This window comes from Salvelinus namaycush, chromosome 18 (assembly GCF_016432855.1).
Source record: "Salvelinus namaycush isolate Seneca chromosome 18, SaNama_1.0, whole genome shotgun sequence".
NCBI classification, from domain to species: domain Eukaryota; kingdom Metazoa; phylum Chordata; class Actinopteri; order Salmoniformes; family Salmonidae; genus Salvelinus; species Salvelinus namaycush.
In genome coordinates, this window is record NC_052324.1 from 43,581,018 (window position 1) to 43,605,423 (window position 24,406).

Consider the following 24,406-nt stretch of genomic DNA (forward strand, 5'->3'; position numbering starts at 1 on the left):
TCAGCACTCGGCGGTCCCATTCTGTGAGCTTGTGTGGCCTACCACTTTGTGGCTGAGCTGTTGTTGCTCCTAAACGTTTCCACTTCACAATAACAGCACTTACAGTTGACCGGGGCAGCTTTTGCAGGACAGAAATTTTAAGAACTGACTTGTTGGAAAGGTGGCATCCTATGACAGTGCCACATTTCAAGGGGTGACTATATACTTTTATATAGTGTATGCACAGTTGAAGTCGGAGGTTTACATACACCTTAGCCAAATACATTTGAACTCAGTATTTCACAATTCCTGACATTTAATCCTAGTAATAATTCCCTGTTTTAGGTCAGTTAGGATCCCCACTTTATTTTAGGACTGTGAAATGTCAGAATAGTAGTAGAGAGAATGATTTATTTCAGCTTTTATTTCTTTCAACACCTTCCCAGTGGGTCAGAAGTTTACATACACTCAATTAGTATTTGGTAGCATTGCCTTTAAAATGTTCAACTTGGGTCAAACATTTCGGGTAGCCTTCCACAAGCTTCCCACAATAAGATGGGTGAATTTTGGCCCATTCCTCCTGACAGAGCTGGTGTAACTGAGTCAGGTTTATAGGCATCCTTGCTCACACATGCTTTTTCAGTTCTGCCCACAAATGTTCTATAGGATTGAGGTCAGGGCTTTGGGATGGCCAATCCAATACCTTGACTTTGTTGTCCTTAAGCCATTTTGCCACAACTTTGGAAGTATGCTTGGTGTCATTTTTGCACCAGTCCAAAAAGCTTTAACTTCCTGACTGATGTCCTGAGATGTTGCTTCAATATATCAAATCAAATCAAATGTATTTATATAGCCCTTCTTACATCAGCTGATATCTCAAAGTGCTGTACAGAAACCCAGCCTACAACCCCAAACAGCAAGTAATGCAGGTGTAGAAGCACGGTGGCTAGGAAAAACTCCCTAGAAAGGCCAAAACCTAGGAAGAAACATAGAGAGGAACCAGGCTATGAGGGGTGGTCAGTCCTCTTCTGGCTGTGCCGGGTGGAGATTATAACAGAACATGGCCAAGATGTTCAAATGTTCATAAATGACCAGCATGGTCAAATAATAATAATCACAGTAGTTGTCGAGGGTGCGAAAAGTCAGCACCTCAGGAGTAAATGTCAGTTGGCTTTTCATAGCCGATCATTAAGAGTATCTCTACCGCTCCTGCTGTCTCTAGAGAGTTGAAAACAGCAGGTGTGGGACAGGTAGCACGTCCGGTGAACAGGTCAGGGTTCCATAGCCGCAGGCAGAACAGTTGAAACTATATCTACATCATTTCCCTTCCTCATGATGCCATCTATTTTGTGAAGTGCACCAGTCCCTCCTGCAGCAAAGCACCCCCACAACATGATGCTGCCATCCCTGTGCTTCACGGTTGGGATGGTGTTTTTCGGCTTGTAAGCCTCCCCCTTTTTCCTCCAAACATAACGATGGTCATTATGGCCAAACAGTTCTTTTTTTGCTTCATCAGACCAGAGGACATTGCTCCAAAATGTACGATCTTTGTCCCCATGTGCAGTTGCAAACCATAGTCTGGCTTTTTTATTGCTGTTTTGGAGCAGTGGCTTCTTCCTTGCTGAGCGGCCTTTCAGGTTATGTTGATATAGGACTCGTTTTACTGTGGATATAGATACTTTTGTACCGGTTTCCTCCAGCATCTTCACAAGGTCCTTTGCTGTTGTTCTGGGATTGATTTGCACTTTTCGCACCAAAGTACGTTCATCTCTAGGAGACAGAACGCGTCTCCTTCCTGAGCGGTATGACGGCTGTGGGGTCCCATGGTGTTTATACTTGCGTACTATTGTTTGTACAGATGAGCGTGGTACCTTCGGGCGTTTGGAAGTTGCTTTCAAGGATGAACCAGACTTGTGGAGGTCTAAAAAAAAAAATCTGAGGTCTTGGCTGATTTCTTTTGGATTTACCATGATGTCAAGCAAAGAGGCACTGAATTTGAAGGTAGGCCTTGAAATACATCCACAGGTACACCTCCAATTGAGTCAAATTATGTCAATTAGCCTATCAGAAGCTTCTAAAGCCATCACATCATTTTCTGATATTTTCCAAGCTGATTAAAGGCACAGTCAACTTAGTGTTTGTAAACTTCTGACCCACTGGAATTGTGATACAGTGAAATAATAGTCTGTAAACAATTGTTGGAAAAATTACTTGTGTCATGCACAAAGCAGATGTCCTAACCGACTTGCCAAAACCATAGTTTGTTAACAAGACATTTGTGGAGTGGTTGAAAAACAAGTTTTAATGACTCCAGCCTAAGTGTATGTAAACTTCTGACTTCAACTGTATGATGTATGTATGTATGTATGTATGTATGTATGTATGTATGTATGTGTGTGTGTGTGTGTGTGTGTGTGTGTGTGTGTCTTTCAGAGGGTTTGGGTTTAAAGCGGAAGTCAAATGTCGGTCGGACCTTGTGTGCAATTGACCAATAAAATGATCCTAATCTTAATACGTTCTTTCACCAGAACTTCAGCTACTGTTAACATGAGTGTTGTGTGTGTAAAAAGGTTACACACATTACAGACAGGCATCTCAACAAATGTTGCTCTGTAAGGGTAGGGGAGTGTGAGATTAGATCAAATAACATGTTATTGGTCACATACACATGGTTAGCAGATGTTATTGGTCACATACACATGGTTAGCAGATGTTATTGGTCACATACACATGGTTAGCAGATGTTATTGGTCACATACACATGGTTAGCAGATGTTATTGGTCACATACACATGGTTAGCAGATGTTATTGGTCACATACACATGGTTAGCAGATGTTATTGGTCACATACACATGGTTAGCAGATGTTATTGGTCACATACACATGGTTAGCAGATGTTATTGGTCACATACACATGGTTAGCAGATGTTATTGGTCACATACACATGGTTAGCAGATGTTATTGGTCACATACACATGGTTAGCAGATGTTATTGCGAGTGTAGCGGAAAATGCGTGTGCTTCTAGTTCCGACATTGCAGCAATATCTAACATGTAATCTACAAATTCCACAACAAAACCTAATACACACAAATCTAAGTAAGGAAATGAATATTCATATATCCATATAAATATATGGATGAGCGATGTGTTTAGTTAACCTCCTGTATGAAAGCACAACATCGACATCAAAGAAATCATCTGGAGATAATGTCGTTTTTATAAGTTTACATTTAATTCTGTTAACTTCTTCCAGTGTCATCAAAACACAATTAATAAGACGTAGCCTAATGAATCACCTTTATCAATTAATTTTCAGTACAAATAATGACGACGGCCTTGACTCAAAATAAAATCTACCTGCAGAAGTAAGAATGAAATCATTGATTCATTTGACAGCAACATATAAGCTCTCCGCCCTCAACACTTGGTCATTACAGTCGGGTTCGGGGCTGTGTGGCCTATTCCCACGCACCCCCGCCTCTCCTCCACCGCCCTTCTTGTGCCTCTGCCAAAATATGTGAAACGCAATCCTAGCCCTGATCACAGAGAGCAGTTATTTTAAAACATCAACCATAACCACCTCGATACGACCATGCGTAATGACGCTAAGATCCACGAACTCAACTGACAGATCTCCGCTTTAATTTGTGAACAAAACTAAAATGATCAACCTCCTCCTCGCTTGGAGTTCACGTTCGATCCACGTTCGTTAGTTTGCTGTCCTTTCTCCGCTCGCGCGTCTCCAATGTCTCTCCCGGTAGTTCTCCCCGGATCGTGTTGCCCTGTAACCAGGGTTCCGCTGGCCTCTCAGTTGGCAGACCCGACGTTCAGGAGCCGGCCGCCCCGTTGCATATCTGCCTCTCGCATGCCTGGTTCTCAGTCGAGGCTGCTCCCAGCGCTGCTCCCCGGCCGCCCGCTGCTCTCCCTCGGATTACTGCAGCTGGTTCTCGGCTGCTCCATGGTCGCGCTCTCCTTCGGAGCTCTCTCCCTCAGTAACTCTCCACCCATCCGAAACTCATGCCCTTTCTGGGCTGGGTCTTCAGTGAGTATAGTTGCATTCTAGGTTTATTAACAACACCCACACATAATGAATGAATAAGATGGCAGTATTTGAATGACTCTCCGTGTTTTTGGTCTATGATAGCTACTCTATCAACAGGTAGTGTAGCAGTTCTGGAACTATTATGCAAATCACACTCTGGTTAGAGGATTTAGCCAATCAAATCCACCAGAAACAGACATGGTCGAGCTCTAGCCTGGTGTCGTATCTAGTTGCTATTTTAGATTGTCCCGTAGTATAAGGCTACTTGTGTGTTGACTGTTGACATTATTTTAGGGTGGCTTATGTTGGTAACCCCTGCAGTAGGATACTATGTGAGTGGACCAGATTGTCAGAAATGACTAGGTAGAAATAAAGTTTAAATCCAAATCTGTCTCTTTATAAATCAGTCAGTCCAAATAAGGGACTACTACTGTCCTATTGTCATGAATGTCAGTATCAGGGTAAAGGGTTATAGCCTAGTTATTACTCACCAGTACCACTAGGCATTTCCTGGTCTGTGACTGTCTTCACCCCCAGGAAGCTAATCTCAAATCACCACATTTTCTCAGAGAACATTGTGACTAATGTTTCTCTTGGAAAACACATTCTGACGTAGGACTACTTGTTCTGAACCAGACCCGGAGCGTTGATATGTATTTCTCCAGGGTGTCCATCTTGGGTGATGTCCTAAATGGTACCCTATTCCCTACATAGTGTAATCTTTCTGGACCCTGGTCAAAAGTAGTGCACTAAATGATAGGAAATAGGGTGTTATTATGGGACGCAGCCCCTGGTCTTTCTCCATCTTGGTTTATATAAGAGTGTAATAAAAGGCTATATTGCTTGTTGAGCATCCCTTCCTGCTGCCTGATACACATCTCCTCTCAGACCCATCGATTCTAACCTGGTTATATGGAGAAACCTTATCGCCTCACGACTCCTAAAATACTTTATAATGCTCTCCCTCTCTCTGCAACAGACTGATCTCAGCTCACCCATGCTTTGGTTTAGAGAAGACAGACAATTGTAGCCTACAACAGAGTTTAGAGAAGACAGAGCTACGGTGTAAGACCCAGTTATAAGCATTTTACATAGGCCTAACTAGTAGTATGGATTCACTTGTTAAGAATCTATAAAGGACTTATAAAGGGTTCATTAAGCATTGTTGTTCTTTTAAAATGGGACTGTGCATTGTACAATGACGTCTCTAACATCTCTAAGTCTTTAACCCAGAGGTTACATGCTTGTCTAGCTACTACTGCTACTCAGACTAAATGCAATGGTGACTGCCAGGCCTGCCAAACCCCAAAATAATGCCACTGTTTTGGTCGTAATCTGTTCAGCCACTGTGACAGACCACTTCAGTTAGGCGTATTAGGCTCTTTCAGTTTCATCAGAAAATACTTCTGGAGAGAAACTGACATTTTGCACATTCTACTGGTAGCAAACAGATTGAGCACAATGTGTTTTTTTTTGTTCCTCCCAAGAATGTGAAATGATTAAAGAGTATTCTGAGATTTTGTAAGGTTTTCCCACTGATCTGTAGGGAGTACTGTAAGGTTTTCCCACTGATCTATAGGGACTACTGTAAGGTTTTCCCACTGATCTATAGGGACTACTGTAAGGTTTTCCCACTGATCTATAGGGACTACTGTAAGGTTTTCCCACTGATCTATAGGGACTACTGTAAGGTTTTCCCACTGATCTATAGGGACTACTGTAAGGTTTTCCCACTGATCTATAGGGACTACTGTAAGGTTTTCCCACTGATCTATAGGGAGTACTGTAAGGTTTTCCCACTGATCTATAGGGACTACTGTAAGGTTTTCCCACTGATCTATAGGGACTACTGTAAGGTTTTCCCACTGATCTATAGGGACTACTGTAAGGTTTTCCCACTGATCTATAGGGAGTACTGTAAGGTTTTCCCACTGATCTATAGGGACTACTGTAAGGTTTTCCCACTGATCTATAGGGACTACTGTAAGGTTTTCCCACTGATCTATAGGGACTACTGTAAGGCTTTCCCACTGATCTATAGGGCCTACTGTAAGGTTTTCCCACTGATCTCTAGAAAGTACTGTAAGGTTTTCCCACTGATCTATAGGGACTTCTTTAGGGTGGTGTATATTTCTCTGGGTCTTTGTAGATGTCAAGTAGGCCAATGCGCTTCTACATTTGTGAAAAGTGAATAATATTGTGTGAAAAACAAGGCAAATTCTCCTGTTTAAAGTCCTTTTTTTAATGTCCACCAGCAAATCACTCCTCAGCCAACATACCGACTCACGCAGCATACTGCCATGTTCCAGGAAATCTGTGTAAGGGAGTTATGGTCTGTTGAGTGACTCTGTAGTTATTGTTGGGACGTTTGGTGCTGTAGCCTTCACAGGAAGCTGAAGGAAGCAGGCACTCTCTAATTTGGTTCTTTATGTCAGAGTAAGTCAGAAAACATTCATTCAACCTTAGACAACATTCACACAACCTTTGACAACATTCAGAAAACATTCATTCAACCTTAGACAACATTCACACAGCCTTCAGACAACTTTTTAACAACATTCCAACAACCTTAAACAACATTCCCACAACCTTAGACAACATCCACACAAAATTTACACAACCTCATATTTGACAATATTCCCACAAGTTGATATTCACCTCAGCTGAACCGAAACAACCCTAATTGAAAACATACTTCACATGGACTTCAAGAATCTATAGGTGAAACTCTCTGAAATGGATATCATACCGTAACAATCCAATAACTAGCAGGTTAGCCTCAGTCCACTCAAGAACTGTTAGTGGTGAGACTCATATAAGCTCATCGGTGGCGCAGCGGTCTAAGGCACTGCATCTCAGTGTAAGCGGTGTCACTACAGTCCCTGGTTCGAATCCAGGTTGAATCACATCTGGCTGTGATTGGGAGTCCCATAGGGCGGCGCACAATTGGCCCAGCGTCGTCCGGGCATGGCCGTCTTTGTAAATAAGAATTTGTTCTGAGCTGACTTGCCTAGTTAAATAAAATAATATATATGCAGCAGCCTCATATTGAGTCAATTATCCACTGGATGAGGTGGGGTGATGGGAGAGGAGAGACGAGGATGCAGAGAGAGGCTTCGTTTCAAATGGCATCTTATTCGCTCTACTCCCATGAGACTCTGCTCAATATAGTGCACTATGTAGGGGATAGGGCTCTGGTCAATGTAGGGGATAGGGCTCTGGTCAATGTAGGGGATAGGGCTCTGGTCAGTGCAATGTAGTGCATTATGTAGGGGATAGGGCTCTGGTCAATGTAGGGGATAGGGCTCTGGTCAGTGCAATGTAGGGGATAGGGCTCTGGTCAGTATAGTGCACTATATAGGGGGTGGAGTGCAAACAGAGTAGGCACACCTGGAGAAGCAAGATTCCATCCCCCAAAACACCCTGCAGCAGTGCTGTCACTAGATGCTAATTTAATCATGTGGATTGGCCTGGCTTGATAAGAATCTGGTCAGAGTATTAGGAGGAGGAGAAGTCTCTCAGTTGGTCTTCTCTTGAGAGAGACATCTTGTCAGTACTTGAATTAACAGGCCTGTTTCTGATGGTATTGGAAACTACTTGGATCATACTACTACCTACTAGAAGAGTCCAGAGCTCTGTCCTTTTTAAGATCATCAGACCCACTGGGACTACAGAGATCGTCCAGATATAGGCCTGTGTGCTTCTGTGTCCCTGTGTATATGAAAGGTGGTTTCAGACCCTGTGTATATGAAAGGTGGTTCCAGTCCCTGTGTGTATGAAAGGTGGTTTCAGACCCTGTGTATATGAAAGGTGGTTCCAGTCCCTGTGTGTATGAAAGGTGGTTCCAGTCCCTGTGTATATGAAAGGTGGTTCCAGTCCCTGTGTATATGAAAGGTGGTTTCAGACCCTGTGTATATGAAAGGTGGTTCCAGTCCCTGTGTGTATGAAAAGTGGTTCCAGTCCCTGTGTGTATGAGAGGTGGTTCCAGTCCCTGTGTGTATGAAAGGTGGTTCCAGTCCCTGTGTGTATGAAAGGTGGTTCCAGTCCCTGTGTGTATGAAAGGCGGTTGCAGCCCTTGTGTGTATGAAAGGTGGTTCCAGTCCCTGTGTGTATGAAAGGCGGTTGCAGCCCTTGTGTATATGAAAGGTGGTTCCAGTCCCTGTGTGTATGAGAGGTGGTTCCAGTCCCTGTGTGTATGAAAGGTGGTTCCAGACCCTGTGTATATGAAAGGTGGTTCCAGTCCCTGTGTATATGAAAGGTGGTTCCAGTCCCTGTGTGTATGAAAGGTGGTTCCAGTCCCTGTGTGTATGAAAGGTGGTTCCAGTCCCTGTGTGTATGAGAGGTGGTTCCAGTCCCTGTGTGTATGAAAGGTGGTTCCAGTCCCTGTGTGTATGAAAGGTGGTTCCAGTCCCTGTGTGTATGAAAGGCGGTTGCAGCCCTTGTGTGTATGAAAGGTGGTTCCAGTCCCTGTGTATATGAAAGGTGGTTCCAGTCCCTGTGTGTATGAAAGGTGGTTCCAGTCCCTGTGTGTATGAAAGGTGGTTCCAGTCCCTGTGTGTATGAAAGGTGGTTCCACCCCCTGTGTATATGAAAGGTGGTTCCAGTCCCTGTGTATATGAAAGGTGGTTCCACCCCCTGTGTGTATGAAAGGTGGTTCCAGTCCCTGTGTGTATGAAAGGCGGTTGCAGCCCTTGTGTGTATGAGAGGTGGTTCCAGTCCCTGTGTGTATGAGAGGTGGTTCCAGTCCCTGTGTGTATGAAAGGTGGTTCCAGTCCCTGTGTGTATGAAAGGTGGTTGCAGTCCCTGTGTGTATTAAAGGTGGTTCCAGTCCCTGTGTGTATGAAAGGTGGTTCCAGTCCCTGTGTCAGATAGTTCAGATAACTCTGGTTCTATGAGAGCCATATCAGAACCACAATGAAGGAGCTGGGGAGAACAGGAAGCAGCAGGAGTTAGAGCACACACATTGATACCGGAGGATCATTTGTTAGTCCCCATGAAGTCAAATGCTATTTCTAGGGTGTTTAGGGTTAAGGTTAGAATTAGTGTTAGGGTTAGAATTACGTTAAGTGTTAGGAGAAAAATGCTATTTCTAGGGTGTTTAGAGTTAAGGTTAGAATTAGTGTTAGGGTTAGAATTACGTTAAGGGTTAGGAGCTAGGGTTAGTTTTGGGGATAGGAACTAGGGTTAGTTTTGGGGATAGGAACTAGGGTTAGTTTTGGGGATAGGAACTAGGGTTAGGTTTAAGGTTAGGGTTAGTTTTGGGGATAGGTACTAGGGTTAGGTTTAAGGTTAGGAGCTAGGGTTAGGTTTAAGGTTAGGGTTAGTTTTAGGGATAGGTACTAGGGTTAGGTTTAAGGTTAGGAGCTAGGGTTAGGTTTAAGGTTAGGGTTAGTTTTAGGGTTAGGGTTAGAGAAAATAGGATTTTGAATGGGACTGAATTGTGTGTTCTCACAAGGTTAGCTGTACAAGACTGTGTGTGTGTGCGTGTGTGTGTTCATTAATGTGTGTGTGGTTGTGGGTGAGTTTTATGTCTGTATGCCCGTGGTATACAGGATGTATTGCTGACTGGTGTCTGTGTTCTTCTTCTTGTTCTCCTCCAGGTGATCCTGTCAGGGATCGTTGGCCTCACAACATGGAGGAGACCCATGCTGCTGCTGGTAGGCCATACATCACAGAAATTTACTGTATATATATATATATATATATATATTTCTATATATGAGAGAACTGTACTGTGTATATTTATACACGAGGAGGTTTGGTATATGGCAAATATACCACGGCTAAGGGCTGTTCTTTAAGCATGACGCAACGCGGAGTGCCTGGATACAGCCCTCAGCCGTGTTATATTGGTAAAATATATCACAAACCCCCGAGGTGCCTTATTGCTATTATAAACTGGTTACCAACGTAATTAGAGCAGTAAAATGTTTTGTCATACCCGTTGGTATACTGTCTGGTAGGGTTCAAACCAACACAGTTTAGAATTGTTCATGTTACATGATTACGACAACAAAGGATTCAATGTCTATATGAACTGAACAGTGAGAATGTTTCTACAAGTCTGCAGGAAGGCTATATATATGTCCTGGGATATCCCAGAAACAGCCCTGTCAATAGACCATCGTGTTCCTCTAGTTAAATTATTACGACCGTTTTGCCGCTGTGTTTTCTGATTACGATCTACTCGTCGTCACGTCCTGAGAATGCCATCCGTGTAGCCATAGAGGTTTGGTTTGGTCTATTCTGTGGTGCCATGAAAAACAGCTGGGACAAATCCTCAGTAAGCACAGCAATTATAGTGTTAAGTCAGCCATGTCTGACAGGATGTAAGGGTTCAGAGGTTATACATTTAGTCATTTAGCAGACACTCTTATTCAGAGCAACTATGATTAAGTGCCTTGCTCAAGGGGACAGACAGATGTTTCCGCTAGTTAGCTCGGGATTCGAACCAGCGACCTTTCAGTTACTGGCCCACTGCTCTTAACCACTAGGCTACCTGCCACCCTTGCTTATCTCTAGATGCTAGAGGGGTTGCTGGACCCCTTGTGACTAAATGGCCACGCTAGAAAGGACCAAATCGACAACAAAAATGTTGAGCATCTCCAGTGAGCTGCAAAATAATTCTGACACATATTTGGGGGTTTTGGCTCTGTACTCCAGCACTTTGGATTTAAAATGATACAATGACTATGATATGGATGAAAATACCCTCAAATAAAAGCTGACCGTCTGTAAAAAAAAAAATATAATGTGTCACTGTCCCAATACTTTTGTTGCTCACTGTATTTGATCTTGAAGCCACACTGTCCGTTTGCTTAGTTTAACTACTCAGGAGCCACATTTCACTGGTTGGTTAATCATGTGTTTCAAAAACCCAACCTGGTGGTCAAATTCCCTGTCGTCCCGAATCCTTAACACCTTGTCATCTGGTGTGTTTGATTTCTCTGTATTAAAGCTAAGAAACTATTTTTTACCCAGGTTTTCTCAAACCCTAGTGGCATTAGACTCCTGAACAAGGTCTAGAGGCTCAGTGGTTCTCTGACCCCTGGGGGTCCCCTCCCCATACACTGATACATCACACTCTTTCTCTTCTTTGAGCCCCTCTCTTTATTCATGTTTAGTCATTTTGTTTTGACTCCTGTTTTGTTTCTCTTTTACATTTCTATAATTCTAAAGTGACTGTTGTCCTTGAAAAGCGCTATACACCCCTTGACTTTTTCCCACATTTTGTTGTGTTACAGTCTGAATTTACAATGGATTAAATTGAAGAATTTTGAAAAGAATAATGAGCAAATGTTGCACAATCCAGCTTTAATCACTGCCAAATGTGATTCTACCAAGTATTGACTCAGGGGTGTAAAGGAGATCTTTCTATATTTCATTTTCACTGGTAAAACGTGACCGACCGGCTCGATTCAGTCTTATGTAGCAACATTTGAAATTTTATAAAAGTAGAGACTCAAAGCTAGAAAATGGTATATCATACATTACAGTTGAGGAACAATGGGAAAGTAATTCTGCTTTGAAAGTTGATGAACTTGTAACCTCCCTGTTGAGAAAATGGCCTTAGAATGTTTTGGTACACCTACTGGAGAGCTCTTCTTTGTCGACACCCATTCAGCTTTGTTCACACCGTCTTAAGCTTTAGCCCAGCCCATCTCTTTAAGGATTCACATGTGAGGCCATGTACTAAACAACCAAAGGCTGGTTTATACTACGGGTGTGTTCGGAAATGTAATCTTGAGTGCTAGAGTGTGCTCGGGGCGTTCGTAAACTCAGAGTGTTGTCAGATTGTCCGTTAGTAAATTCAGAGCGTTTTGCTCTTGAAGAGTTCAGAGTGCACCCTGGACACTCTGGCCGAGGAGTAGGGTTGACCCGAACGTTCTGACCTCACCCTGGACACTCTGGCCGAGGAGTAGGGTTGACCCGAACGTTCTGACCTCACCCTGGACACTCTGGCCGAGGAGTAGGGTTGACCCGAACGTTCTGACCTCACACTGGACACTCTGGCCGAGGAGTAGGGTTGACCCCAACGTTCTGACCTCACCCTGGACACTCTGGCCGAGGAGTAGGGTTGACCCCAACGTTCTGACCTCACCCTGGACACTCTGGCCGAGGAGTAGGGTTGACCCCAACGTTCTGACCTCACCCTGGACACTCTGGCCGAGGAGTAGGGTTGACCCCAACGTTCTGACCTCACCCTGGACACTCTGGCCGAGGAGTAGGGTTGACCCCAACATTCTGACCTCACCCTGGACACTCTGGCCGAGGAGTAGGGTTGACCCGAACGTTCTGACCTCACCCTGGACACTCTGGCCGAGGAGTAGGGTTGACCCGAACGTTCTGACCTCACCCTGGACACTCTGGCCGAGGAGTAGGGTTGACCCGAACGTTCTGACCTCACACTGGACACTCTGGCCGAGGAGTAGGGTTGACCCCAACGTTCTGACCTCACCCTGGACACTCTGGCCGAGGAGTAGGGTTGACCCCAACGTTCTGACCTCACCCTGGACACTCTGGCCGAGGAGTAGGGTTGACCCCAACGTTCTGACCTCACCCTGGACACTCTGGCCGAGGAGTAGGGTTGACCCCAACGTTCTGACCTCACCCTGGACACTCTGGCCGAGGAGTAGGGTTGACCCCAACATTCTGACCTCACCCTGGACACTCTGGCCGAGGAGTAGGGTTGACCCGAACGTTCTGACCTCACACTGGACACTCTGGCCGAGGAGTGTCCATAAGAGCGTATGCTAAATGACTTAAATGTAATGTAAATGAGTAGGGTTGACCCCAACGTTCTGACCTCACCCTGGACACTCTGGCCGAGGAGTAGGGTTGACCCCAACGTTCTGACCTCACCCTGGACACTCTGGCCGAGGAGTAGGGTTGACCCCAACGTTCTGACCTCACCCTGGACACTCTGGCCGAGGAGTAGGGTTGAGCCGAACGTTCTGACCTCACACTGGACACTGGCCGAGGAGTAGGGTGACCCCAACGTTCTGACCTCACCCTGGACACTCTGGCCGAGGAGTAGGGTTGACCCGAACGTTCTGACCTCACACTGGACACTCTGGCCGAGGAGTAGGGTTGACCCCAACGTTCTGACCTCACCCTGGACACTCTGGCCGAGGAGTAGGGTTGACCCCAACGTTCTGACCTCACCCTGGACACTCTGGCCGAGGAGTAGGGTTGACCCCAACGTTCTGACCTCACCCTGGACACTCTGGCCGAGGAGTAGGGTTGACCCCAACGTTCTGACCTCACCTTGGACACTCTGGCCGAGGAGTAGGGTTGACCCGAACGTTCTGACCTCACACTGGACACTCTGGCCGAGGAGTAGGGTTGACCCGAACGTTCTGACCTAACCCTGGACACTCTGGCCGAGGAGTAGGGTTGACCCGAGCATTCTGACCTAACTAACGCAGTCAAGCACCCAAGCTAACTGGCTAACATTGGCTAGCTTGCTCGCTACTTCCGCACACAAATGAGAGAACACCCCACTCTGAACATTTTACTCTCCCTAGCAGAGCTGGTTAGGCTGTTTTTATGTTATCCAGAGTGTTGGTGACTGCAACTATGCTGCTGGCCAAAATGTACTTACACTTTTTGCCAACGGTTACTGACACCAGCCATATTCAACAGGTGTTGAGCGTTCATAAACTTTTCAGTTATTCTGCGCTCTGGCACACTCAGACGAGAGGGCTCTGAAATCGGAGTAGATAGCCAGAGCGAATTTACCAGCTACGTCTATCAATAGTTGCAGTGACATGATGAACATTCTATTGAAATGGTTACTTGCATAGTGGAGTCTTTTGTTAACACATGTAGCTAGCTAGCTAAGCACTGAACCATAATCCCAACTCCTGATGTTACTACTCTGCATGAATCTACAGGTAGCTAACCAACCAGGTTCAATGTTAGCTAGCTAATGTTAGGCTATAACTAGCAAAGCAGATACGAATAATATTACTAAGCAGATCATTCACGTAACGTTAGCTAGTGAGCCTGTCAGCGAACGTTAGCTAGCTAGCTAACAATACACTTTAACTTGAAATGAAAAAGACTTTCTGACAAAATTAGAAACGTGTAATATTTGAAAATGTTGCTAGCTAGACTATCTTACCCGTATACATGGATAGACGCTTCTCCCTCTCTGTCATGGATGCCATGGTTACCCTTAGTTTGAAGATGTAATCCGGAGACAGGTGTTTTCTCCATCTCTTTAGCTATCAGACTCCAATTCCACTGATTTCAAAACTCGGTCCTCCAGAAAGTGGAGAGCAACACTTATGCAGTTCTACTACATGATATCTTTCAACAAACAGAGTTAGACAGGATTACCTATTACACATACTGACCAGCTCATGTTATAGACAGGATTACCTATACATACTGACCAGCTCATGTTATAGACAGGATTACCTATTACACATACTGACCAGCTCATGTTATAGACAGGATTACCTATACATACTGACCAGCTCATGTTATAGACAGGATTACCTATTACACATACTGACCAGCTCATGTTATAGACAGGATTACCTACACATACTGACCAGCTCATGTTATAGACAGGATTACCTATGCATACTGACCAGCTCATGTTATAGACAGGATTACCTACACATACTGACCAGCTCATGTTATAGACAGAAGCAGGCTACATGAAAGACCAATCCGAAGTCATCTCTCGGCATGTCCTGCCCACTCATTATCTCAGCCAATCATGGCTAGCGGGAAGGTTCCAACCTTTTTCTGTGGCTAAACCAACTAAGCTTGTAATTTAACAATTGTATTCGTATTTACAGATGGCAGACAAGTTTGTAATTAAGGCACATGAAAGTTCACATGTTCCAGAAGGCATTTCTGCCCAAAAATGCATTTTGATTTAAAAAAAAAAGTTAACATTCAATTGGCTCCTCTGTGAAGTAATGACTCCTATTTTCCTGAAATTAGTTACAAATACGCATGAGGGGGTACTTCAAGGTTAGTCTGGGGCAGAGCAAAATTCAATTGGTGGTACAGTAACCGAAAAAGGTTGCTCTATCTGACCTAAAGGTCATGATGTGAAAGATCAAATGATCTTAGTCTGTGTTCAGGAGGTCGTGGATCAAGCTCTCTGCCCTCCTGGCCAAACGTCGCTCGATGGCACTGTGTCTCTGACCACACGGAGATTCACTGTGTCTCTGACCACACGGAGATTCACTGTGTCTCTGACCACACGGAGATTCACTGTGTCTCTGACCACACGGAGATTCACTGTGTCTCTGACCACACGGAGATTCACTGTGTCTCTGACCACACGGAGATTCACTGTGTCTCTGACCACACGGAGATTCACTGTGTCTCTGACCACACGGAGATTCACTGTGTCTCTGACCACACGGAGATTCACTGTGTCTCTGACCACACGGAGATTCACTGTGTCTCTGACCACACGGAGATTCACTGTGTCTCTGACCACACGGAGATTCACTGTGTCTCTGACCACACGGAGAATCACTGTGTCTCTGACCACACGGAGATTCACTGTGTCTCTGACCACACGGAGATTCACTGTGTCTCTGACCACACGGAGATTCACTGTGTCTCTGACCACACGGAGATTCACTGTGTCTCTGACCACACGGAGATTCACTGTGTCTCTGACCACACTGAGATTCACTGTGTCTCTGACCACACGGAGATTCACTGTGTCTCTGACCACACGGAGATTCACTGTGTCTCTGACCACACGGAGATTCACTGTGTCTGATGGATATCTGAGGATGATTCTGACTTGTATTGTTTAAAGTGCTTTTTCTCCTTTACTACTGTACTGTATTTGTTATAAATGTCGAATCTGACTCCTTTCACATTAAGCCTAGCACAGAATGTTGTCAGTGTATACTAGCATGTTACCAATCCAGTTATCGTCACAATATATCAAAAGCAACAGACCTGCTAAACAACAGATAGCATCCAGAATGTCTCTTTACAGAGCTCGTCCTTGGAGAAGCAGGGTCTTATTAGTGTCAAGAGGGTGTTAGTTTTAGTCTGTTCTACTTGTGACGTGTCAGCCTCCTGCTCCGCTGGCTTCGTTCGTGTTTACAAAACGTGACTTCAGGAAACTGGGAGAGTAAGTGTTCAGTTGGAACTGGGGACTGGGCGCTTGCCTGAGGGTCAAATCTGGAGTCGCGCTGTGTGTGTGTGTGTGTGTGTGTGTGTGTGTGTGTGTGTGTGTGTGTGTGTGTGTGTGTGTGTGTGTGTGTGTGTGTGTGTGTGTGTGTGTGTGTGTGTGTGTGTGTGTGTGATAAACTGGGCAGAGGAAGTGGTAGAGTCAGATTTAACCCCATGGTGGTGGTTTTGTGTCAACCTCAAATGATTGATGGAGACTGTAAAGAGAGAGAGAGGGGGGGGGGGGAGGCTATCTGCACACTGTCAACAAAATGAGTTAGAAACTGAGCTGCACTTCCTAACCTCCTGCCAAACGTATGACCATATTAGAGACACATATTTCCCTCAGATTACACAGACCCACAAATAATTCCAAAACAAATCCAATTTTGATAAACTATTGGGTGAAATACCACAGTATGCCATCACAATAGCAAGATTTGGGACCTTTTCGGGCCTCCCGAGTGGCGCAGCGGTCTAAGGCACTGCGTTGGAGTGCTTGAGGCATCACTACAGACCCGGGTTCGATCCCAGGCTGTTTTGCAACCGGCCGTGACCGGGAGTCTCATAGTGTGGCGCATAATTGGCCAAGCGCTGTCGGGGTTAGGGGAGGATTTGTTTGGGGGGCGCTTTACGTGGTGAAAAGGTGAAGAACAAACACCATTGTAAATACAACCCATGTTTATTTAGTTATTTGCACAGCATTACAACAGTGTACAGTATATAGCCATAATATGACATTTGAAATGTGTCTATTCCTTTGAAACTTGTGAGTGTAATGTTTACTGTTCATTTTTTATTGTTAATTTCACTTTTGTTTATTATCTATTTCACTTGCTTTGGCAATGTAAACATATGTTTCCCATACCAATAAAGCCCTTTAATTTGAATTGAATTGAGAGAGAGAGGTCTGGAGGGAGAAAGGGATGACATTGAGAAGGATGTTATTTACTATACAAGGGTTAGAGTTGATGATAAACTGATGCTTGGTCCATTGTTCTGTTTGGCAGGACCTGTGTGGAACAATGGTGTGAGAGGACATTGTGTTAAAGGGCACCACATTTTAGATTCCTCATTTTGTGTGAGAGTGTGTTTATTCAAATGTTAGTTTGTGTTTCTGTTTGTGCATGTGGAATTCCACAGACAGACAGACAGACAGACAGACAGACAGACAGACAGACAGACAGACAGACAGACAGACAGACAGACAGACAGAGAGAGAGAGAGAGAGAGAGAGAGAGAGAGAGAGAGAGAGAGAGAGAGAGAGAGAGAGAGAGAGAGAGAGAGAGAGAGAGAGAGAGAGAGAGAGAGAGAGAGAGAGAGAGAGAGAGAGAGAGAGAGAGAGAGAGAGAGAGAGAGAGAGAGAGAGAGAGAGAGAGAGAGAGAGAGAGAGAGAGAGAGAGAGAGAGAGAGAGAGAGAGAGAGAAATCCTCCCTCCCACGAAGAGGCCATAGAGCCACACCTCGTACCCGAGTGATTTCCATGGCCGCTGTCTAGAGAGACATGGACAGACACAGAGAGACAGACGGATGGACGGAGGGAAAGACACCATCATAGACAGACAGGTCACCATGCGTTCCCCCGCTTCAACTTAGCCCCACTATAGAGACAGACGGGTCACCATGCTTTCTCCAGCTTCAACTTAACCCCACTATAGAGACAGAGAGACAGACAGGGAAACAGACCAAGAGAGACACAAAGGGACAGTCATAGACAGACAGAGAGACAGGTTACCATGCGTCCCAGTCTCGGTTCCACTATAAATACCCCTCTGCCTCACTGTGACATGGGGGGAGTTATCCTGCTGTAATACAGCCCCAGGACAGACCCAACACCCCAACCCCCTCAGCTATACAGCCCACTGCTACCCCCTCCCTAATGCCAGGCAACCGCCAGGCAACCGCCAGGCAACCGCAACTGATCCCACCACTCCCACCTACTCTTTCTCAGCTGAGGTCATGGGTCAACTGTCACATGACACCCCCGTTCCTCTTCCTGATTATGAGACACAGAGTCAGCGAGTCAAAGACGGTTGTTTTATTTTTGTTCTGCTTTTGAAAGTGGTTAGAATAAAGGGCTTGTTTTGTTGCTTGAGGCACGTTAAAAATAGTCACCTGATCTATTCCGAGCTCCACTATTTTGGAGAAGGTTTTGGAAAGGTCCCATTTTAATATTGACATGGCCTTGGAGCTTCTGAATCACGTCCAGTCGTCCACTTTAAACCAACAGCCAGGTCATTTGTAGCTCAGTTAGTAGGGCATGGCGCTTGTAGTGCTAAGGTAGTGGGTTTGCTTCCCAGGACCACCCATACGTAAAATGTATGCAGGCAAGTCTCTTTGGATAATAACGTCGGCTAAATGGCACATACAGGGCATTGAGAAAGTGTTCAGATCCCTTGACTTTTTCCCCCCCAAAATTACGTTAAAGCCTTAATCTAAAATGATTTAAATCGTTTTTCCCCCCTCATCAATCTGCACACAATACCCCATAATGACAAAGCAAAAACAGGTTTTTAGACATTTTTGCAAATTTATACAAATTTTAAAAAATGAAATATGACATTTACATAAGTATTCAGACCCTTTACTCAGTACTTTGTTGAAGCACCTTTAGCAGCGATTACAGCCTGGAGTCTTCTTGGGTATGATGCTACAAGCTTGGCACACCTGTATTTGGGGAGTTTCTCCCATTCTTCTCTGCAGAGATGTTCGATCTGGTTCAAGTCCGGGCTCTGGCTGGGTCACTCAAGGACATTCAGAGACTTGTCCCAAAGCCACTCCTGTGTTGTCTTGGCTGTGTGCTTAGGGTCGTTGTTCTGGTGGAAGGTGAATCTTCGCCCCCTGTCTGAGGTCCTGAGCGCTCTGGAGCAGGTTTTCATCAAGGATCTCTCTGTACTTTGCTCTGTTCATCTTTGCCTTAATCCTGACTAGTCTCCCAGTCCCAGCCGCTGAAAAACTGCCCCACAGCATGATGCCGCCACCACCATGCTTCACCGTAAGGATGTTGCCAAGTTTCCTCCAGATGTGACGCTTGGCATTCAGGCCAAATAGTTCAATCTTGGTTTCATCAGACCAGAGAATCTTGTTTCTCATGGTCTGAGAGTCTTTAGGTGCCTTTTGGCAAACTCCAAGAGGGCTGTCACGTGCCTTTTACTGAGGAGTGGCGTACATCTGGCCACTCTGCCATAAAGGCCTGATTGGTGGAGTGATGCAGAGTTGGTTTTCCTTCTGGATTGTTCTCCCATCTCCACAGAGGAACGCTGGAGCTCTGTCAGAGTGACCACCGGGTTCTTGGTCACCTCCCTGACCAAGGCCCTTCTCCCCCGACTGCTCAGTTTGGCCAACTCTAGGAAGAGTCTTGGTGGTTCCAAACTTCTTCCATTTAAGAATGATGGAGGCCACTGTGTTCTTGGGGACATTCAATGCTGCAGAAATGTTTTGGTTCCCTTCCCCAGATCTGTGCCTCGACACAATCCTGTCTCAGAGCTCTACAGACAATTCCTTCGACCTCATGGCTTGGTTTTTGCTCTGACATGCACTGTCAACTGTGGGACCTTTCCAAAGGTGTGTGCCTTTCCAAATCATGTCCAATCAATTGCATTTACCACAGGTGGACTCCAATCAAGTTGTAGAAACATCTCAAGGATGATCAATGGAAACAGGACGCACCTGAGCTCAATTTCGAGTCTCATTGCAAAGGGTCTGAAAACGTATGTAAATAAGGTATTTCTGGTTTTATTTTTAATACATTTGCAAAAAAAATTAAAACCAGTTTTTGCTTTGTCATTATGGGGTATTGCTGATTGCTATGGGGTATTGTAGATTGCTGAGATCTTATTTTTTATTTAATCTATTTTAGAATAAGGCTGTAACGTAACAAAATGTGGAAAAACTCCTCTAATTTTCTTCTTTCAAACGACAGGCAGAATTACAGTGCTTATAGTCATAAACAGCTGTGTCTCATTTTCCCTCCCACTCTTTATTTTCCTAATGTGGTTTAGGTAATGGAGGTGTGGTTTAGGTAATGGGGGGTGTGGTTTAGGTAATGGGGGTGTGGTTTAAGTAATGGGGGTGTGGTTTAGGTAATGGGGTGTGTGGTTTAGGTAATGGGGTGTGTGGTTTAGGTAATGGGGTGTGTGGTTTAGGTAATGGGGGTGTGGTTTATGTAATGGAGGTGTGGTTTAGGTCATGGGGTGTGTGGTTTAGGTCATGGGGGGTGTGGTTTAGGTGATGGGAGTGTGGTTTAGGTGATGGGGTGTGGTTTAGGTGATGGGGGTGTGGTTTAGGTAATGGGGTGTGGTTTAGGTAATGGGGTGTGGTTTAGGTAACGAGGTGTGGTTTAGGTCATGGAGGTGTGGTTTAGGTCATGGAGGTGTGGTTTAGGTCATGGATGTGTGGTTTAAGTAATGGGGGTGTGGTTTAGGTGATGGGGGTGTGGTTTAGGTGATGGGGGTGTGGGTGTGGTTTAGGTAACGGGGTGTGGTTTAGGTAATGGGGTGTGGTTTAGGTAATGGGGTGTGGTTTAGGTAATGGAGGTGTGGTTTAGGTAATAGAGGTGTGGTTTAGGTAATAGAGGTGTGGTTTAGGTCATGTGGGTGTGGTTTAGGTCATGTAGGTGTGGTTTAGGTCATGTGGGTGTGGTTTAGGTAATGGGGGTGTGATTTAAGTAATGGGGGTGTGGTTTAGGTAATGAGGTGTGGTTTAGGTAATCAGGGTGTGGTTTAGGTAACGGAGGTGTGGTTTAGGTAACGGAGGTGTGGTTTAGGTAACGGAGGTGTGGTTTAGGTAACGGAGGTGTGGTTTAGGTAACGAGGTGTGGTTTAGGTCATGGAGGTGTGGTTTAGGTCATGTAGGTGTGGTTTAGGTCATGGAGGTGTGGTTTAGGTCATGGATGTGTGGTTTAAGTAATGGGGGTTTGGTTTAGGTCAGGTGGGTGTGGTTTAGGTAACTGGGGTGTGGTTTAGGTAATGAGGGTTTGGTTTAGGTAACTGGGGTGTGGTTTAGGTAATGAGGGTTTGGTTTAGGTAACTGGGGTGTGGTTTAGGTAACTGGGGTGTGGTTTAGGTAATGAGGTTTTGGTTTTGAAATGTCACTGTTTCTGTGTAACAGTGTTATTGGGCTGTGCGATTTGGCAAATAAAAATGTCAACATCTTCCTCTCCCCCTCCCTCTCCTCCCCCTCCTTCCTCTCTCCCTATTTCCCTTCTCCCTCCTCCCTATTTCCCCTCTCTTTCCTCCCGATCCTCCCCCTCTCTCCCCCATCTCTCTCCTCCCCCCTCTCCCTCCTCTCTCTACTCCCTCCTCCCCCCCCTCTCTCTCCTCCCCCTCTCCCTCCTCTCTCTACTCCCGCTCCTCTCCCAGGTGAATCTGTTTGTTCTGCTGTCGGTGGTGTGTGTTCTCCTCAACCTGGCTGGCTTCATCCTCTGCTGCCAGGGGGCTCAGCTGGTCTCCACCATGACCAACTGCCAACTGGTGAGACACACATACACACACCCTTGTTAGCATCATGACAGCATAGACCTGTAGGTAGGTGCATTAAGTCTGGGTCTGCCTCAGACCTCTCCTCTGTCTATCCATCCATGGTGTTAGCGGATGTCTCTCTTCCTCTCCTCTCCTCTCCTCTCCTCTCCTCTCCTCTCCTCTCCTCTCCTCTCCTCTCCTCTCCTCTCCTCTCCTCTCCTCTTCTCCTCTCTCTCCTCCCCCCTCTTCCTCCTCAGACCAGTCATCTCTTTATTAGTCCAACCAGAGACCAGGGCTGTGTCTCAAAGAGCCCCCTATTCCCTACATAGTGCAATACATTTGACCAGTGTCCTATGGGCCCTGGTGTAATGTAGTGCCCTATAAACAGAATAAGATTCCATTTGGGAATCAGACCAGGGCTGGTTCTAGTTGCAGTGATATCAACATGGCACAGTTTATTAGCCGAGCCAGCTAGACAGGAGTTCAGATGTTAGACCTGCTGGATCTCCTCCCGCCACAAAACCTCATTGAACACAAGCTGTGTATTGGCTCAGACTGGTGTTGAGATCTGGGCGTCGACAAACACGCGAGTGGATGAACACACACATACACAGTTCACAAACACACACACACACACACACATTCACCCCGGTGCCTCTGTAATGTGAGGCTGAGATGAGATAAGAGGTGAGGGCAGAGCAGGGTATGGTGGGTTTATGTTTCCCCCCGTGGTGCAGTGGTTTGCCCTAGTCTCCCCTCTCTCAGGGTGAGTAATAGAGTCTCCCGTCCAGACCATCTGCTCCTCTAATCTGGTGTAACATTACCTGCCCTGGAGGAGGAGGGTGGGGGATTGAGAGAGAGAGAAGAACGGCGAGGGAGAGAGAAGGACGGAGTAAGGCAGGGAGGGAGGGAGGGAGGGAGAGAGAGAGAGAGGGATGGAGAGAGAGAGATGGGGGGTAGAGAGAGAGAGGAGCGGGGGGAGGAGTAGGGAGAGTTGGATGGGGGAGGAGAGAGAGAGAGGGATGGGGAGGAGGGAGGGAGAGAGAGGGGGATAAAAATGTACACGCCTGAAGGTGAAATATCTCTTGCTCTCACTCTCTCTGTTGATGTGTGTCTCTCTTACCAGCTTCCCTCCTTACCCTCGTTCTCTGTCTCCTTCTTTCCCTCCCTCCCTCCCTTCCTTCCTTCCTTACTTCCCTCCCTCCCTTCCCTCCTTATCTCTCTCCCTTCCTTCCTTCCCTCCTTCTCGCTCTCTCCCTACCTTCCTTCCTTCCCTCACTTCTCTCCCCCCTTACCTTCCCTCCTTGCCACCCTTCTCTCCCTTCATTCCTTCCCTCCCTCCCTCCCTTCCATCCCCTCCCTCCCTCCTTTCCCTCCCTTCTCTCCATCCATCCCTTCCTTCCCTCCTTCCCTCCCTCCTCCTTCATTTCTTCTGGTTGAAAGTGTTGACAATATTAGAATAGGTTGAGATGAGGCACAGTCTGTGTTGTCTGGACATTTCTTCTTCCTGTTCTGTTGTGTGTTTCAAAGTGAGTCTAACGGCCATGTATCTGGTGTGTGTGTGTGTTGTGTGTTTCAGAGCGAGTCTAACGGCCATGTATCTGGTGTGTGTGTGTGTGTTGTGTGTTTCAGAGCGAGACGGGAGACGTGTGTAACTGTTGTCCCCAGATCTCCATGTGCCCTGAGGAGAAACTCCTCAAACTCTACCCTGGGCACTCCTGTAACACCATGAGGGTCCTGCTCAAGGTGTGTGTGTGTGAGTGTGTGTGTGTCTGTGTGTGAGTGTGTGTGTTCATACGTGCCTGTGTGTGTGTGAGAGAGAATGTGCGTTCATTGTCATCATATTAGACCATATAGTGAGATAAGATGGTTCTTGGTGGTTGTGGGTGGTTATTGCTAACTCTGCCTCCTGTCTGTCTGTTTCTAGAAGGTTCTGTTTGCTCTGTGTGTTCTGAATGCTCTGACCACTGCAGTATGCCTGGTGGCTGCTGCCCTGCGGTACCTACAGATCTTCACCACACGACGCCCATGTATGGTAAGGCTATCATAATGCCCCATCATAGCCAATCACACGGCCTCAGAACTCCAGGCTCAACCAATCATGTAGGTTAGAATCTGTATCACATAACAGAAGAATCTCCAGTGTGGCCAATGAGTGATTGTTGTGTTTTTCAACATTAAAGATGCATCTCAATAAGTGGCTTCTTCTGTCGTCATCTCTTTTCCTTTTCCTCCCTCTTTCTGATAGGATGACCCCAGGCCAATCAGAGAGGAGGGGGAGGAGCCAAATATCGTCCCTGACCCAGATGAGTTTGTTCCCCCTGCCCCTCCCCCTTCCTACTTCTCAACCTTCTACTCCTACACCCCCCGGCTGGCTCGCAGGATGTTTGGGGACAGTGTGATACCTCTGCCTCCTGTCTATGCAGCCAGGATTAAAGGAGTAGAAGTGTTCTGTCCTCTTGACCCTCCCCCTCCATACGAGGCTGTTACAGGAGGCTCCGCCCTCGCCACCGCAACACAGGTACACACAATGTTCTGGCACGGCTTATACAGGGCATTCGGAAAGTATTGAGACTCCTTGACTTTTTCCACATTTTGTTACTTTACAGCCTTGTTCAAAAATGTATTCATTTGTTTTTTTCCCCCTCATCAATCTACCCACAATACTCCATAATGACAAAGCAAAAACAGGTTTTTATTAAAAATAAAAAACTTAAATATCACTTTTACATACAGTACCAGTCAAAAGTTTGGACACAC

The 24,406-nt window shown here is 45.8% G+C and overlaps 1 protein-coding gene across 2 annotated transcripts in view; it reads left to right on the plus strand.

The window, feature by feature from the left end:
• Positions 1 to 3,317: 3,317 nt before the first annotated feature.
• The window catches only part of LOC120063474 (protein FAM189A2-like), a 37,260-nt gene continuing 16,171 nt past the window's right edge, over positions 3,318 to 24,406 (plus strand). The window contains exons 1-6 of one of the 2 annotated variants that reach the window (XM_039013855.1): positions 3,318 to 4,026; positions 9,627 to 9,683; positions 21,548 to 21,658; positions 23,279 to 23,392; positions 23,574 to 23,681; positions 23,895 to 24,167. In XM_039013855.1, coding sequence (XP_038869783.1) covers positions 3,730 to 4,026; positions 9,627 to 9,683; positions 21,548 to 21,658; positions 23,279 to 23,392; positions 23,574 to 23,681; positions 23,895 to 24,167 — 960 coding nt within the window. In that variant the 5' untranslated portion in view covers positions 3,318 to 3,729. The remainder of the gene's footprint in view (positions 4,027 to 9,626; positions 9,684 to 21,547; positions 21,659 to 23,278; positions 23,393 to 23,573; positions 23,682 to 23,894; positions 24,168 to 24,406) is intronic. The other variant, XM_039013854.1, reaches the window with a different exon arrangement.